At 36.7% G+C, this 19,068-nt stretch overlaps 1 protein-coding gene across 1 annotated transcript in view; it reads left to right on the top strand.

The window, feature by feature from the left end:
- Window positions 1-19,068, top strand: part of CORIN (corin, serine peptidase) — a gene marked incomplete at its 5' end in the record, with an annotated part of 30,553 nt that overhangs the window by 10,948 nt on the left and 537 nt on the right. The window contains 5 exons of the mRNA XM_010174707.1: window positions 11,080-11,202; window positions 11,629-11,678; window positions 13,218-13,392; window positions 16,889-17,160; window positions 18,833-18,966. Of these exons, the coding sequence (XP_010173009.1) occupies window positions 11,080-11,202; window positions 11,629-11,678; window positions 13,218-13,392; window positions 16,889-17,160; window positions 18,833-18,966 (754 nt within the window). The remainder of the gene's footprint in view (window positions 1-11,079; window positions 11,203-11,628; window positions 11,679-13,217; window positions 13,393-16,888; window positions 17,161-18,832; window positions 18,967-19,068) is intronic.

The following is a 19,068-nucleotide window of genomic DNA, read 5'->3' on the forward strand; positions in this document are numbered from 1 at the left end:
GAACTCAGGAAAAAAAAATAGCCTCTATGCATCTTTCTTATTGCATGCACACTAAAGTAATAGCTGCTTTATGGAATAGTTGATGCAAAATATAACTGTTGGATAAAAACCGGGTTTGTCTGCTCTGATATCCAAAGCTGTCTTCTTGGGAAGTGTCTGTCTGCCTTTTACAACTACATATGCTGACATGCAATCTTGTTCTTTGTACCTTTTTAAAAAACCACAGGAGGATAAAGACGCTGGGTTATGGTGTCTGCGCTTAGCGTACTCTATGTTGCCTTGCACTGCATGGATGCCTGACATCAGTTCTAACAGATGCTCTAAACCCAAGACCACCTGTGATGAATGACTGCCTGCCATTCTAACACACAACAATTCTGTACTCCTCTAGCTAGTACATGTAAATAATATTGACATTACCTTTATGCTTTAATTTTATATAACATCCTAACAAGCTTCAGATCCTTTGATACCTTCAAAAATAGTTATTAGTTTTACAACTGCTTTGTTGTCTAAGAACAAACCGATGGTCTTAATCATGTTTTTCTTCTTAATATTTCAGTCTAATAGTCCTAACAAAATTTACTTAACTTTCCTATGATGCTTGCTGCTAGGAGAATGAAAAAGGTATTAAATTATCACAAGACCTCTGATTCCTTCCTTTTTTCAGAGGTGTGCCAAGACTGAAATTATAATGAGTAGAAACTTATACCTTCCTGCTTCTTCACTGGTGCTTGCTAACAGATGTTCTCAATCCTACCACTTTTAAGAAACGAATGAGACGCAATTCTTAAATCTCACAAACACATTTTCTAACAGGGAAAGATATTCTACAAATCATTTTTTCTACAAATTCTTTTTTGTAGTGACAGATGATTGTGTGAAGGGCAGTGGGGAATTCCAGTTCAAATCTGAAGACATCTTCAGTCTGACACTAATACTAATTTCTAATTCTTCCTGAGAGTACTTCAGAAAGCCAAAGCAGTGTGTACCTTTCCCTTTCTTAATGCCTGATTTTGCCAGTCACCTGAAGCTTAATTTTCTTGGCTATTCTTCAGGTTTTTTGAAGTGGCACTGCCAAAAATACAGTAAATTAGCATTGAAGAAGATCTATAAGAAAAACAAAGCTTATAATGCATTCACCAGAATTAATTTCAAAACCAAGTAATATGAATTAATATAATTATTTAATTCTTCTATTAACATTGTGTAGGGCTCAGTGAATATGTCACAGCGGATAACATTTTCTGGTGAAGTGGAAGACTGAATGATAATTTGGAGTTTCTGGCCACTGTGAAATCTGATCTAAAGCCATAAACTTAATCTGTTGGCTGTTATGCCCTGCATATATTATTTATTTGATTTACAATAACAAGAAAGTCTGAATGTGAGGTTGGTAACATCAGTGTATTTAATAAGCTATTTCCAGTCACCATTGAGGGTACAGATAAATTAGACTGTATATTCCGTAGAGCTCAAATAATGATGAAAAAAATTCCTTTTTATCCTTTTTTTTTTAAAAAAACAAACCCAAACCAAACAGTATATTTTAAGCAGTGTTATTCTTCAGATATTCCCAGTGGGAAATACTTCATTTTGCTCCTTCAGAAAATTAAAAGCTGTTAATATAGAAATTCTGTTCATATTATTATTACACACTGCAGAAACCCCCAGTTTTGTGGCTAAGCAGATTTCTTTAATAATGTCTTATGACGATACTTGATTTTGATTTAATAGTTCTCTTGTTTATTCTTAGTGAAAAATTGGGCACATGAGATGTCAAAGTTGAGACTTCTTACATTAAACCAGGAATCACAATGAATGGTAGCATATGGTATTTTTATTTTCTGTAAAGCTCTGCAGACTATTTTTCATAACTGCGCCTGGTGCTTTCCCAAATGACAGCTACCAATTGCTATAGAATGTGGTAATGTTTAAAATACGAAAGCAATGTCTTTCTAACAGCTTGTAGATATTTTTAATTCTTCAGCCTAAATTAATCTGAAAAAAATGAAGATAATTAAATAACAGTGGCTAAAGTTAGTTTAATTTAGTTGATAGTGGTAAGACATTTTACAGAGTATCAGTTTGTCTATTTGGGAGGTATAAGCACTGTGTCTGAAGCAAGATTAAAGGTAATTCTATTCTACCTATTGTACAAAATTTGATCTATTTTTCTGTCTGTTGGCCAATTCTAATTCCACAGATGTTGTGTTTTTCCAGTTTTTCACAGCATATGTAATGCATGATGCAACATCACAGAAAACTGTGCAAGGTCCAAGAATTGTCTGAAAGGCTTTGGACTAATGGTGGCTGTTGCTCAAGTTATGCAATGTATGTTCTTAGCAGTTCTTATGTTTTCTTCTAGTGCAAAAAAGAATGTTAGATATGAAGTAAACTTTTGTTTATAATGCTAAGAGCCTAATGGGAACTGTTTGTTCAAGCCTTAGGTTTCATAGTTTACAGCCAGAAGGGACTATCAAACCACCTGATATGACTGCTTGTTCATCTCAGGACAGATAATTTTGTTCAGAGACCTCTGACTGAGTTCCAGATTTAAATACAGTAAAGCATGGCTCTGGCAATTAGGTTTCCTGCCAACACAGGTAGAGAACAGAACAGCGATCGCCATCAGTGTATCAAGGATTAGGTATATCCTGGTGTGTGCTGCAGAGGCTGTGCTGCTCAAGATAGGCATACTTCAGAACATTATGTTAGAAGACTGTAGATTTGTTTTGATGTTGAGTTGAAGAAAACCATTTTAATCTACTCTGAAGTCCACATTTTTTGTTGATGGAATGGTAATCATAAAACCATAATCTGCTCCTATCTGAAATTTGACAAAACCAGAAGTTGGTGGAGTTGTTCCGTTAGTCTGTGGCAAGGTTGTGGAATAGTTTTTCTTTCCTATACTAGGATGAAATAACAAATCTAATAATGACAATCATCAGCAGCTTGTATCCAGCAGAGGACAGGGGAATTTTAGCAGATCTGCTTGTTCTGGTCCAGCAGTATCAGCATAAAATCACAGCTGTTTGCCGAATAACTTGTTTATAAAAATCTACAGTAAGCTCTGCTACCTCCTCCTGCTGCTGCTGCTCCTTTTCTTGGAGGCCATGCTACTGGGGTTGCACTGGAACAAGTAGCTCCTTTTCCTTCTTTCCTCTGCTGTAGCATCTACTGTGTATTTGTGGAAAGGAAAGGCCAATCTCTTGTTGCTGCCTGGCCTTTTATCTTTCCTAATACTTTCTCACTCTCTCTGGTATAAAGTTCTTTAATAATATTTTCCAACTGATCAGTCAAGCTGCTGGACCAATAATCTTTTGTCCTCACATGAATTATTATGCTTTTTAATTACTTTCTTACAATTTCTGCAGTAGAAATAATGGAAGTTTAGTTTAATGTCTTACTTGCTGAAGAACATCACAGAAACAAATAAATTAATACTTCTGTCCTACTTGCATTAGAAATTTGAACTTCTGAATTTAACCTACTTTATTTTCTCCAAGAATAAAGATAACTTTTAATAAATCAAATTCCATGCCAAAGATGAAGTATTTGAACTCATTAATTCAATCTGGATTTCTAGACCCATTCAATAGAATGTAAAATATGCTTGACCTACCTTGAATGCATTCACATTGTCCATGGCCACAGTGTGTTCTATTAAATCTTTAGAGAATTTATCAAAATAGTGAATTCTTTAGATTACATTTATTTTTTTTAAGAATGGCAGCAAATAACTCTGTCAAATAAAATTTACTGAAAATAACCTTACAAGCTGTGATAGATGTGGAAGACTGTTCCAGCAATTTTGAGCAACAATAAATCAATGTTAAAATGTGTACACTTTAATCAGTGTATTAGATTACAACTGATAGATTATGTCTCATCTTTCATGTGCATGTGTGGTTTAAAATAGAATTATTTGGATAAGGCTTTTTTCAAATAAATTTCAACCTAATTCTTTTCAAAGAATTTTCAACCTTGCAAATTATGACAATTGCTTCAAGTAGTCATTAAGCATGTAGTCACTTACCTCATATAACACTTTTTAGCTCCATGATTGCATAGTTTTCTTTCTTTAAGTGAAAAGAGAGTTGTTATTAGTGATTTACTATCTCCAAAAACCTTGGAGCTTTGTGAATGTGCTGGGCAACTCATTGTAGGTGGCTTGTGCAAATGGCTTTATAAAACAATTTACCCAGTTTAGCACTAAACAGATATTAAATCCATCATTCCTGAAAATTCATCCTGGAATCTGCAAGTTTAAGTGTTTTTTCTGTCTAACATATTATTACCGGTAGAACTATGGGAGCATTTCTTACTGAATATTAATTCTGTGAAGGACAATGTTGAACAAAAATAACAGCAAATTTTGTTTAAATTCAATTAATAGTTTCATCAGGGGAAAAAAGCTTGAAAAGTCAAGTTATTTTGTTTCAGATTTTTTAAATGAAACACTTAAAATTATATTTCAAAACAATATTTTTCTCTGAAATGTGTCCTTCATCTTTTTAAAATTAAAAGCTAATTAACCTTAAATAAAGGACTTCACATGTAATTTGAAGTTGAATTAAGACTTCCAGTGAAGAAAATCTATATTTTATTTAAAGTTTTAAATTTAGATGGCCCAAAATGGTCTTTTTTAAGTTTAGCTACAAAATCATACTTTATGAATCCTATAACTTACAGAGACTCAAATGAGAGAGAAAAAGCAAGGGTTTTTTTTTTTGTTTTTTTTTGTTTTTTTTTAGCATAATTACATGTTAACTCATTCTTGATAGAGCTGAGTAGTCTTATCAGTTAGGACATAAGACTGCAGGCATTTTGAAACCTGGAAATATCACAGTGATTACCTACTTTACACCAAAATTTTAAGAACTGTGATCATACGTGTTTTATTTTTATGTCAATACTGTGAATCTTTTTAATTTCCATTTTCTATGTCTCCATATGTTTTCACATTAAAATTTCTGATTTTTCTGACTTCAGTGCTGTTAAAATCAAGGTTATGAGCTTTCACTCCATATTCTATGGCACAGCCATGGCTTTATAGAATTCTGCTCAAGACCAAGAAACATCTCAACCAGTAAGTACAGACAGGAAACAGATGCTGTTCCAGCTCTGAAATAGGCCTAATTTGTTTTATACACATGTTATTCATTACCTTCTGGCATAACACAAGGCTTCCTTCTTCAAGCCTACTGTCCCATGTGGAACAATGGAATTATAGAAGCTGAACAGAGGAATGTTACTGTTACTTTGAAGGGAGAGGGAATCCAGTTTATAGATTATACGTTATTCTAAACTTGCAATTTAATAGATTCGAGAGTTTTCCACAATGGAATAGGGAGAATGAGGTATTAAAACCATTGCTGTATGGATACATCCCCAAAAATATTACTTTTAATGATGAACAGAATATCAACTTCATAACCTAAAATTAGTCCCTGTCTTCTATTTTGTTTGCGGCTTTAGTAGCTTTTTTTTTTCATTTTGATTTTCTATGCAAGTCATAATGTTCCTTGTGTTTCAGTATAAACTATACTATAAACTTTGATGGCTGTGCACAGTGATCAGCAGGTAGCAGGCTAAAATGCTTTGAAAACTACAATAGTTCCATTGTACAACTTATGTAATGAAATTACCTTGAACATTACTTTTCCCCATTGTGAGCACATTTATAATGTAGGAGACAGACTGGATTTTATTTTTCTTTTTTAATTCTAAAAATCTCTCTCTTAAACATGCATGAAGAAGTCCATAGCTTGAAATTAAATGTGTTGAATGAATATTCTAATTTTTAAATTGAAATTTGAAAAATTACTAAAGTCTAAGTTAGAATTTCCCACTCAGGTAGACGTAAGTGCTACTGCAAATTAAAATGTCTTGCCTTTCTGATTTTACAAGTGACTGACTTTGTAGAATCATTGAATAACTTTTTTTGAAATTGCCTTTGATTAAAGGAATTTTTTTAGCTTAAAGAAGTTAGATATGTTAGAATTCTATGTGCCCTTTGATCTAGCAGACACCTTTATGTGAAGCAGCAAGGCTAACTTGGCTGAGGCACAAGCTGTACTGTGACCTGAAACTGGAAGTGGAATTCTAGAGAGAGTGGAGATGTAGTTCAAACTTACAAGAAGTGATACAGAACAACAGCATGAGTATCTGGAGAAAGAATCAGAAAAGCCAGGAATAATAAACCAAAAAAAAAAAAAAAAGCAAAGCAAACAAAGAAAAATCCCAAAACAAAACCACAGAGAAACCTCAACAACACATATTTTGTTTCTAAGATTGCAAACACTGATGAATTAAGCCTAGAGTAAGAAAATAATAGGTTATAAACTGCTCTTCAAAGTAGCTGGTTTAGCTGAAATTCACCCAGGAGCCTTTAAGATTTATGGCTCTGGCAGATCTCCATTACAGCTGCCAGTAGTGGCAGGCAGTAGTTTTGAGCATGGCTAGAAAAGGCTGGAAACTGTTAGATATGCCATCTTTCATTAAAAAGGGAAAAAGAGGAAATTGCAGAGATTTACAAACTAGTTGCCTATCTTCAATTATCAACAAATAATTACTGAAGTATAAGGTCTTAATGACAGACAGAACATATTTATTGATAAGAAATCATGTCAGATTCCCTTAATTTATTGCTTGAAAAGGCAGAGGCACTGTGGATAGGGAGGAAGCAGTAGACGTGATACATTTTTAACTCTCATGCTATGTGAAATGACTTTTGAAATAAGTATGGAGATACAAACAAAGATGAGATGATACAAGACTGTTGATGATTCATTGTCAAACCATAAAGATGTATCGGTGGGGGGCTAGACACATCCCAGTGTGTCTGGGGTGATATTCAAGGTTGTTGTGAGTCATTCAGATGATGGAATGGAGAGCATGCTTAATAATTTTTCGTTCAGCATCAAGCTGGAAGGATCTGAAAGCATTTTGGAGAAGAGAATTAGAATTCAAGATTTTTTTGCCAGAATAGAGAAATGGTCTGAATTAACCAGGAGTGTTTATGTGTAATCCCACTGGTATATTCAGCTTGTGTTAGATTTTGTGTAAATGGGGAGTTCAGAACAAAAAAAGAGACCTAGAAAGCATGGTCTGTGAAGAAAGGCTGAAAACTCTGGGTGCTCAGTCTGGGAGAGGAAGGTATAGGAGCCTTCAGATATGTAAAAGGCTGCTGCAAAGAGGCAAGGAATAAACTGTTCTCCATTTGCAGTGTAAATAAGACAGAAGTAATGAGCTTAAATGACAGGTAGGAAGATTTAGAACAAATATTAGAAAAAAATTGCTGACTGCAAATTCTGGAATATATTGCCTATTTCCAGGCTGAGGATTCTCCATCATTAGAGATTTTTACAAAGAGACAGACAAAAATCTGTTAGAGAGACTTTAGATATAGTTGATCTTATTTTAGATTAGGTGGCCCCATAAGATTCCTTTTAGCTGAATTTTCTGATAGTTAACTGTTTTGGTTAACTGTTTAGTGAAAGAAAGCCTTGTGGGAGGATTTTTTTTCATAGATCCTAATCCCATTTCATTCTTGAGAACAGTGCAGAGAACCTAATGAAACTCTAGGCAAAAGAGATACTTGTCTTTCACTACTTATCTTGGTATTTCTATCACTTCAGGGGAAAAAAGTTATAAAACTACTGTTTGTTGTGCGTCTATTGTAAATTCACTTAACTGTGGCATTTTTGGTATCATCTTTGAGACGTCCATAGACTGAGACTACAGGCACCCTAAAGTGTATTCATTGAGTGTTATGTTTGAGCTCAGAAGCTTTAGCATAATTCTTTTGGATATAAAGATTTACTGCAGACATTTAATATTAGACACATGAGACAGTTAAATTTTTGTGGTCTATCCAGTAATAGATTCTTAGAACTCCATGAATTTTAAAATAATATTTCAGTACTCAAATAGTTCCATGAGATGTTATAGCATCCGAATAGCACCATGAGATGTTATAAAGTCATGTGGATTCAGTTAGGATTTGGAAGTTATTTTGAAAGCCTAGTGGACAATCTGGACCAAAGATGACCACTCAGAAGGTGTGCATTACTGTTGGTATGAATGTCTTATGTTTGCGGACATCACTAACAAACTTACTTAAGTGATGTAGATGTTTCAGTGACTTCACTGTAATGTTAAAAGATGCTCTTAAAAAAACCTGTTCTAGTAACTGTTATCCTTTTTTAAGATTAAGCTCTTCAGCATAGGTGCTGGTTACTACAGTGTATTTGTACTGGGCAATGGAATCATAAAATCCCCATTGTAATAGACATGTGGAGAATACCTAGTCCATCTCCCACTTGAAGCAGAACTATGGCCAAAATGAGATCAGCTCAACCACTCTCTGTTTAGCCAAGACTTGAAAACCTTGATGGACTGAGATTCTGCAGTCTCTCTGTTCCAGGGTGGCTCCATCTTCCTAGTGAAAAAGTATTTCCTTTTTATGCACTGTGAATCTCTAAAGCTGCAACTCTAGGTCATTTCCACTTGTTTTACCATGCAACACTATTGAGAAAAGTTTGATTCCATCACCTTTTAACTCTTCTTCAAGTAGCTGTAGGTTGCTATTGAATTGTCCCTTAGGTTCTTTTTCACAAGAGTAAACAAGTTCCTGATCCCTCATCCTGTCCTTGTGCATCACTGACATAGGCCCCTAGAAAATTTGAAAGCCATCTGCATGACCCTCTCCAGTTTCTGAATATCCTCTTTGACTGAGGTGCCTCAAAACTGCGCACTGTGTTCCAGGTATATATAGTTTCACTCAACAAATATGGTTTCAGTTTTGCTTATTGCTGCAATATGGCTAATAATTAAAAGCGTTAGTCTAAAATCAACACTGAGTTTCTGAACAAAGCTGTTCTTTTATATGCAAACCAAAGCCGAGGGGGGAGAAGAAGAAAACTGCAAAGAAGTGAAAGAGCCTTCTGAAAGTGTTTTGTAAAAAAGGTTCTTTATTTGACTTGCCTGAAATCTTGGAAGATAATACATATGGCCACACACATTACTTTTGTGCAGATTGACTTAATTTAGGTCAACTTTGGCAGGCCACTAAAATAAAAAATTGGCAAGAGAACCAATTTCAAACTCAAAGATGTAGATTGATGTCTTAAAGTAATTAGCAGCTTTAGCCTTGTTGTTGCAGTCTGTAAGAAGCTCAGTAAAGCAAAATAGTCTTATAAAGAAATTATACACCATGAGCTGACAGGGCTCTGTCCGTTGAAAGGTCCTTCTTCCTTTTTGTTTAGAGTGTGTCCACAGAAGAAATTGTATGGTACAGCTCCAAGGAGGGCCAAGTAGAACCTGCTGCCTGCTGTGTTTCTGGAGCAAAGGATGGGTCTGGCTAAAATAAGTCCCCATTGTTCTACCTCCCTCCTTTCTTGCAGTGCTTTACAGTCCCTGGTGTAATGTGTACTCCTGGCAGAGCAGCTGCTCCCTGGACACTGAAAGTCTCAGACCCAGAAGCTCACACCAGCAGAGTCCCTGCTCTTCCTCTAACATTGTAACCTTGTGTTCTCTCATTCTCTGGCAATTCTCAGTAGGCTTTAGTCTCTACACAAATGCTAACCATTGTCTCCAGCTTTCTTCAGCTAGAAACAAAGCTCTTAGATCCCCTTTATTCTGGCTATTTCTAATTAAAACAGATGAAAGGAGATAAGTGGTGGCCAGTGATGGCGCTTGCCTATCTGAAAGAAAACCTTGTATAAACATCATCAAGGGGGGGAATGCTCTATAAATGTTTACAGAAGGCATTCTAAAGACATGAATTAGGGCATACTGGTTTTGAGTGTATTATATCAAGCTGTGACCATCAAGGCAAGAAGGTATAGTCATAATTTCACTTTTTCTAATTATAGTACCTTGTATTAATAATTATAAAATTTTATACAGGCTTAATATGCCCAGAGAAGGTTCTGAAAAATAAGTCAGGTAACAGGCAGGATCCAGGGCCATGACCTCAGAGCCTAGTTAATCCTACCAGCCCTGTTCAAAATATTTCCATATGACTGCACTGCCAAATTTACCATGATACAGAATTCTTTGATTTTTGTTAATTTATGCAACCAAGTGGGTGAAGGATGCTGCAATTTTGTAAATATTTAAAAGGAAATATAGTTAATAGTAAAAATTGGACTTAAAGGACAAGCTAATAACCTGGCTAGCATTACTACTGCCATGAGAGACTGGGTTGAGAGGCAAGTTTTAGGACACATCACAGTTTTTCTGAACTTTTGTCATTCTCTTTTCCATGAACTGGGATTTAGAATTTGGCCTTTGACCAGTGTTCAGGAGAGCAGTCCTTGAAAGTCCTTGTCATTGACAGGGATTGACAGCTTATCATGGATGGTTCTGTGCTGGAAAGTTGCATGACTTGTAAAGCCATTTAAAAAATACTCTCTTGTTTTGCATTTAGCAATCGAGGTTTACTAAAATAGCAATTTCTTCAGTGGCTTGAGTCTATTAGGCAATAACTAAACTGAGGAAGTGGATATATGAAAACATCTCCTGGTGAACCAGTCTAACTTACTTTCATAGCCCTGTTAATTTGCTGCAGAAGGACAGGTTTGATGTTGCCACCTGTGATTTGTTCTGTTTTGCAAAGCAGACAGCTTGGACTTAGAGATACTGTCAAGTATTATTCAAAAGACCCAGACTACACTTTACTGTTAAGTTTTTATGGATTTCCAAAAATAGGAATGTTAAGAAAATATTTTTTCTTTTACCTCTTCTACATATGAAGATCTATTTTTAGCATTTTTGGAGGCAAGAAACAGTATGTCAATGTATGCACTACAGTAAATGCCACCAGAAGGCTCGTGCTGTTACCAGTTCCAATTCTGGTTCTTGCCAGAAAAGACAAGTGACAGTAATATGTTAGCTGGCCTGGCTTCTTGGGGTGATTTAATTCCCCTGTGATTCTGACACACATGCCTTTGACATAACATCCAACTGTGTATCTTTGGAGTAAACAGGAGGTGTTAGGGCCTCTTCACTTTCACAATTGTAACATAGAAACCAACTTGAAGGTCTATGAATGTCTTTCATTTGTTTCAGAGGACCATCCAAAACAGAAATTGTACTAGAGAATGAGGACACGCAGCATCAACAATGGCTGAATCTGCACTCAGACTGGAAGAATAAAAATGCATCCACTTTACATGCACTTCTAGTCAATGGGTAAGTAACAGGTAAATGAGATTTATTTCACTGCTGTGGGTAGTCACTTACCGATGGAGGATGACAAACTCCCTCTGGTAAGCTCTTTTTTCCCAAAGTATCTGTGTATAAATCCCAGCACGTACTCACGTGAGTTGTTAAGATACAGTCTATAATGATTTTAGTGTTCTACAACATTAGTTCTACAACATTAGTTCAGCTTTACCTGCATTGTAAAGCTGAATTAATATTTTGAATTATCTCCAGGCAGACACTGGAAACCATGAATGATCTGGCATAAGAAGCTCCTTGTGTTTTTTCACAGTTTGGGGGAATTTTTAACAGCTGGTTCACAACAACGAGTACAATACCTGTGCTGATTTGCGAATTACCAAAAATTACATCAATTAATTGAGATTCCTACCATGTTCTTGTTTCAATATTTAGACAGATGTGTCAAAGCAGAAGCAAAGTGGCTCTCTTTTGCACCAAAGAAGGTAAGAGAGAAGTGTGTATAAAACTCAGATGTTTTTCAAGATGTGTTAAATTAACATATGCAGATGTTTAGTGCAGATTCATTCTGAAATTTGACTAGAATTCTGCAACATCCAGTTTTGCATTGTTTCGTGTTTTTTTCCCCCTACTCTATTCAGTTTCATCAGCTTTTCTTATTTTTTGACTACAAAGCTGTGTATTGCAGTAGCCCAGTCCTGCTCTGACAAAATTAATTTGTCAGCAGTCAGGTTCCAAAAATTAATTTGATAAAACTTCCTGATGAAAATATCCTTTACCACTAGAGCAGTTAGCAGGCTATCTGCCTTGGAGTTGAAGCTCTGATCTGTTTAGTTGTGAAGCTCAAGAGGACAGAAGAACCTGAAGTAGAGAGCTACAGACCAGGTGTGTAGGCACAGCAGATTATGAAAGTTTAAGTGGTTTGAAAATGCAGAAATTCTTAATCGTCAATGAAATCATGTCCTAGACACGGAGAGCTTTGCTGAAGAACAATTAAATTATGAATTAGCTTGACACAGGGAAAATTAATCATAAAGCGTGACCTAAATTTGGGAAACTAATCAAAACATTCACTATTCTTATTAAAAAAAAACCCCAAAAAACTCATAGGAGCCTGTCAAAGGTGTTTCCTTCTGACATATGTTGCTTTAAGTACACTTAAACACCCTTGCCCTCTGATGTTAAGTGAACCCAGTAAGAATTACAAGTTACAAATAACCATTGCTCAAATTTGTTTCTTCACCACTAAATTCCCACGGATATATGGAATGGCAGCATATCCTCCCTTAGGAGGCTCATTGCAGAAACTGGTGGTGGTCTTTTCTTCTATAAATCAATCTAAGTATGAACAGGCTAAATAATAAGTCTGCCATCTTAAAAATCCAGAATATAAAGTAAAACAATAGTGAAGGACTAATTATTTTAGCAAATAATTGTCTGGCAGATGGGAATCTGGTATAATTTCCACTGGAAGTGGCTTATAAAGTAGAATGGACTGAGTACTGGAATTCCTTCAAATATTCTCCCTTAGTTATTTCCGCAGGCAAAGCAAGCTTGGTGCTGTGTGGCCGAGTAAACAGTGTGACATTCACCTCATACCTGGCTGAAGAAAAGCCTTATTAATGCTGAGGGCATTTTCCAGAAGCAGGTCTTACAAAGTAGCCCGTAGACATTACTAGCTAACAGAAAGATAAGGACATAAACCCAGGAAGCCTTCCCAAGGGCATCTTAGTAACTCCTGAGAGAAGGGAAGTTAGGACCCCAAACTTAGCTTGGATAATATTTCAGGGTGAGCTGGTCAAAATTAATATCAAGAGAGCAAATCCTTTGATTTAAGGAAGGATGAAAATGGCTCAATGTGTTGGATATTATTGTGTGGTTGTTGATGACTACATTTACTGTATTGTTCAGTGTAATTTTGTGACTCTCTTAATATCGTTCTGTGCCCAGTTTTCTTGCAGAAGGTCTTGTATGCACTCCCTTGTGGTAACGGTTAACTCCCTTCTGCATCTGTTCCTCACTAGACTGTGGCCGTCGCCCAGCTGCTCGCATGAACAAGAGGATCCTTGGTGGTAGGACCAGTCGCCCAGGCCGATGGCCGTGGCAGTGCTCTCTGCAGAGTGAGCCAAGTGGACATATATGTGGCTGTGTTCTGATTGCAAAGAGATGGGTCTTGACAGTAGCACACTGCTTTGAAGGGTGAGAGGGCTCAGACAGTTTTACTGTTCATATGAACTTGCACATGTGAATTACCAAGCCCTCCCTGCTGTACCAAACACACTGAGTGAGGGTAGGTGATGCAGAATGGCAAATCACGGAGGCCTGGCTTTAAGAGACTAATAAAGAAAATAAATTGTATAAAACAGCATCAGCTTAGGTTTTCACATGCTCTGTTATTCATTGCTGGCATCTCTACTGATGAAAGCTGAATGAAAATGCCTTGACTTTCAGCTGGAAACAGGAAAAGGAAGAAGACCAAAACACTAATCCTATAGCTCTCATACAGCTGCCATAGATGAAAAAAATGATTCTAGGCACCAGTACAGAAATTACCCTGGAAAAATGCTGTGGCCATTAGTAAAAATAAAAAGTGAGTATTTACTCACAGTGCAGCTCACACATTGCAGTCACTGACTTTTCTAATTACAAACATTCCATTCCTTTATTAGGATTGCAATAATTAAAAAGTCAGTATTAACCACTACTCTGTGCCTGCTAGTATCTGAGGCCCTGTGATAGATGGACAGTCTGGCTTGCAGAGTAAGTTCACATGTCTTAGGAATTGTCTTGGTCATTGTCAGCTTTTTGGTGTTAACCAACATTTATTTTTAATGAACCTCCCTTTTGGGGGGAAATTTATTACCTCATTTCTTTTGTCTTGTACCAAAGTTTTTAAATTGGGTTTCTAAAGATAATTGAAATGTGTGTTTTCTGCTGTAGTTAGCAAGTACTTTCCTGCTACGCAGCTGTCATCAGTGCTTAATCCTGCTTTAAACTGGTACTTGCTCATTGGAAATTATTTTAGACTACACTAAACACCTTCCTTTCTGTTCAAGCCAGCAGAAATTCTGTGGTAAGCAAGTATCTCTTGACTTATCTTTCTTTATAACATTAATTATTCCCTTTTTCAGTAATTATTTCAGTTTTGTCTTTTTATTTCTGAAACGCTGAGTTCTTTGGTCCCCCACACCCCTGTTTTTGAGGGAACTTGTGCTGTGGGCAAAGTTTGTGGCTTTTGTGTCCAAGCCAGAAGACGTCAGGCAGGTGATAGTGTGTGTATCTACAGGTGTAAGGCTATTAATGGAAATGCTAGAGGGAATGACAGGGAAGAAACCTCAGTTCTGATTATCACATCATGTCAAGGATGTTTTATTCAGAGAGAAAAAAAAAAGTAATAACCATAAACTTAAAAAAGTAACTTAGATAACCTTCCTTCTCAACTAAGAAAGTGCTGAATGTGAATAATACAAATAATATTGCATTTCTCAGATTTTGGGTCCTGTACAAGGAATTTCTCATCTTTCCCCATCTATTTTTAAATAAAGCTAAGCAGTATCTGGTGGTCTAAAATCAAGGGTGGGATTTAGAGGTAGATCCTTCAGCATTATGAGACTGCCACGGAACTTCATGGGTAAGAGATTTCTCTCATTAGTGAAAGATAAGCAAAGAAACTGTCAAATTTATAATGTAAAAATTCTCCCATTTTTGTTAATTGCAGAAAGATGGCCACTACATTTTGGAGGTGTTAATTTAATCCTCATTTAGGGCTAGATAATACCTATGTGAGCTCAGAGTATTATGTGTAAAAAGTCTTTCACATACTCTTTCATTTGTATTCTAAATGCCTTAAAGTACTAAGATATTTTGGTTTAATAATTTATTGAATAGTTACATGAACTTTTTTCTCCTCTGCCTCTCCAAATAGATTCGAGAGTATGTTCCCAGTGGCCTGAAATCTTTAAATTCTCTATTTGTATAGCTTGATATGCAACAGTAAGATCATTCTTGATGTCACAAAGCTTTCTCGTTAGAAAGTATTTAAAAATTTACCAAACCAACCAGATAAGCCATCAATTAAAACAGATTTTAAAGTGCTCTGGTTCTCTGTTTTGTGAAATATTTTATGAAGTTCATGTGAAGTTTGGGCTACAAAACCTGAGGACTGTATAACAATAATGCAGCAGAGAGTATTAATGCAAATAGTCGCGAATACTTGTAGAAGGCATAAATGGTGTGATCTCCATTAAACATCATGTCCTTTGCTAGTTTTATTAGTATAGTCCCCAGAGTTTTGTCAAGATTGTTTTGAAATGCATTAGACCAAAGCATCCAAGACATTAAGGTTTTTTTCTTGACTGAAGGACAATGCATTCTGGCTGTGACTGCTCATTGCTCTGAGCAATGCTTTTTTATAATGTTCATAAACACAATAGCATATGAATATTCTTAGCACTTAGTCTTGTAAATGCATGGAAAAAATCACAGACTGATCATAATGGTAAAATAATCATTGTAGTCTGAAATATCAGAATTTTCATGCAACTCAAGATAAAAATACCCTTTATTTAGCAACCAAATTCTTTACAAATTATAGAAATTATAGTCCTCTCAAGTACTGTGAAAAAGCTGAAATTCTGCATGCTTTGATTTACACTGCTTTTATTAAGCTTCAGTCTTGTCAAAGGTGCATAGACATAGAACTGTCTTCATCACTTGGGAAAAATGATGACTTTTTTGAGGGTTTTTAGAATCACAGACTAATTAGGAACCCATGACCAGTAAGGATCAAGAGATGACACTCTTGAAGCTTTTCATAAAGTCTACATTTTTCTCATGTGTCTATCTCAACAGACACTAGTTCAGTCTTCCCACTTGTATCATATGCATAATTATTTTGTGATCTTGGATAAAAAGAGTCTTAAACAATTGTAAGAGTCAAAGTAACCTTTGATCTTAGGCATAGGAAGTATGTTTGGCACAGACTGAATGTCCAGTAAATAAGGGACTTTTCCCACGGCTATCGTAAAAGATTTAGTTTTCATAATAGAATTGCTTCTTTGAGACGCCTTTGGGATTTCAGCGAGGTTTGCTGCTGTCAGCAGCATACTACTGAACAATGTTGTCAGCCCAGAGATGTTTGTACACACCCACCAGGGAGTGTGCGAGCACCTAAGACTTGGGCAGGATCCAAGGGATGATTTTGAGAGCCTTTGGCATTTAATACAGCAACTAATGGGTGGGGTTGCATATCATCTGAAGGTGTGAGCTCTAATTCTAATTCTCATTCTAATTCATGAAATGGAAAGCATGGTCTTTTGTTGCTCAGATCTTAGCTGTAAGGAAGGATGCCAAAGTATTTGGGGTTTTTTAGTAGCATTTTTATGTGCAATGTTTTGCAAAGTACAATGTGCAAAAATTCAAAGAGAAAAAATTCTCAGGTCTTTTAGTTTAAAAGAATGGGTTTAAGGGTTATCAGGCACTGGAATGGGCTGCCTAGGGAGGTGGTTGAGTCACCATCCCTGGAGGTGTTTAAAAGACAGTAGATGGGGTGCGTGCTCAGAGATAGTAGGGGATAGGTACGGTTGGACTCAATGATCTCAGAGGTCTTTTCCAACCAAGGGATTCCATGATTCTATGATAATGCTCTTGACTGAAATTTCCCCCCTTTTTTTTTTTCTTTTTCTTTTTTACAAAGGCGAGAAAATGCAGCTGTTTGGAAAGTGGTGTTTGGGATTAGCAATCTTGATCATCCATCTGGCTTCATGCAGACCCGACTAGTGAAGACCATCATCCTCCATCCCCGCTACAACAGAGCAGTTGTAGACTATGATATCAGCATTGTGGAACTAGATGAAGATATCAACGAGACAAGCTATGTAAGACCTGTCTGTTTGCCCAGCAAGGACCAGTTGGTTCGGCCAGATACCTACTGCTACATCACAGGCTGGGGACACATGGGCAACAAAAGTAAGATGAATATTTCTGGGACTCTTGGAAAAATATGTTAACCTTCTACTCAGTTAATCAAATATATGATCTTATTACAAAGCTTTATCCATTTATACTATTACCAGATCTTATAAATACTAGGGAACTGTAACTATTCATGAAGGGATCTATCTGTGACGAGAGCCTAGCTTTTTAAAATCAGCAGCCTGAATTTATGCTCCTTAATCCTTATTTAGACAAGTGGCTTCACTTTCAAAAATACTGAGGATCTAGAAACAACTATCAAGAAAATCACCTGAATTGGTTATTGTTTTACTGGCTTAGGTTGTATTCAGAAAGGTATTGAGAAGATACCAGATCATCAGTGGGAGGGGCAACATTCTTAGTTCAGTGAAATCTGAAGGCACTGAAAGCGCTGGCATACAGGCTGAATGAACATTTTCTTGAATCAACACTCCATGCTGCACTTTGGACTTGTGACACGATTTATTCCATCCAGGCATAGTCACAAGTGGTGGTGTTGTCTCTCTGAAGGGAACATTAGTGTGCTTTCTTGTTCTGTGCCCACTGCAATCCTTGGGTCCCATGACAAGAACAGTTGTGTTATGTAAATCTTTGTTTAGACAGAACGATTCTGCATGCATCATATGCAAATTATCCTGGCTCCAACCCTGTTAACGCTCTAGCCATTGTGTTTCCCTCTCCCTTCGCTGTTACAGTAATTACTAGGGAAGGCTGTTGTTTTGTGCACCGGAGAAGGCAATTTTCCTTTCAGTATTGCTTCAGGTGGGACTTCACCTCTAGTGGCCAGGTCAGACATGTGGCAAAAATTAAATTGGCTGTTTACTAGCAGCTCTATCCATCTAAAAATATCTTTTATGTAATGGCAGGAAAAAAACCCACAGAATGCTTTTGTACCACTGTGGAAAGTGGAAAAAGGTTCTTTGTTCTCTAATGTGGTTTCAGTATTGGTGATAAAGGCTTTATGTTATGAAGCATCAAAAACCATCATGGCTGCACAGCACATGCCTTAGGTTGAGCAACTTTCCTTAGAATTTGAGCTCGGTCAGCTGTCAGAACTAGGAAGAAGTTCTTTATTAACAGTCTCCTGAATGAGCTAAAATAATTTCAATAACCCTTGAGTTCTGATTCCCTGATACACTCTCTAAGACAAATTTACCCAAACATAACTCAAAATGCCTGTAATTATACCAAGGTTTACCATTAGAGACACAGAGAAACAGGGAGGTCCTGCCACGGAACAATGAGTCAGACCTCTCCACCCCACTCCCATTACTGTTTCCAGCCAATACTGCCCCATCTTACAAGTCTCGTCCCACATCGCGTAAAGGTGCTCTCGCTCCTCAGTCTGTCAGTGCGAATGCACGATAAATGGCCAGTGTCACACCAGTTCCCGTGTGCTTGGTCCTTCTCTAGAACACAACACATACTCTTCTGGCTCAGAGGCACAACAGTCAGGAATCCCATGATGCAGCACAGCAAAAAACCACCTGCTTTCACCTTAGCTTTGTGCTAAAGGGGGAGTCTTCTCTCCTTGCATTTAATGTACATACATATTAAATACTATTTACAATCTATCTTACTAGAAATATCGTATCTCAAAGAGCCATCAAGCTGACTATTTGTGTGTTTGTCTGTGTATAGTTTAATGCTTAATTCTGTTTTTCAGTGCCTTTCAAGCTTCAAGAAGGAGAGGTTCGCATCATTTCCTTAGAACAATGCCAGTCATACTTTGACATGAAAACCATCACCAGCAGGATGCTGTGTGCTGGCTACGAGTCTGGCACTGTGGACTCTTGCATGGTAGGCTTCTCCTTAGGGAGAAACTCACAGCCAGACTTGCTTTTAGATGTCAAAGTACTGTGACATTTACTAGGTATAACATCCTTCATCTACTACAGGAAT

This window comes from Antrostomus carolinensis, unplaced genomic scaffold, assembly GCF_000700745.2.
Source record: "Antrostomus carolinensis isolate BGI_N321 unplaced genomic scaffold, ASM70074v2 scaffold49758, whole genome shotgun sequence".
Taxonomy (NCBI): domain Eukaryota; kingdom Metazoa; phylum Chordata; class Aves; order Caprimulgiformes; family Caprimulgidae; genus Antrostomus; species Antrostomus carolinensis.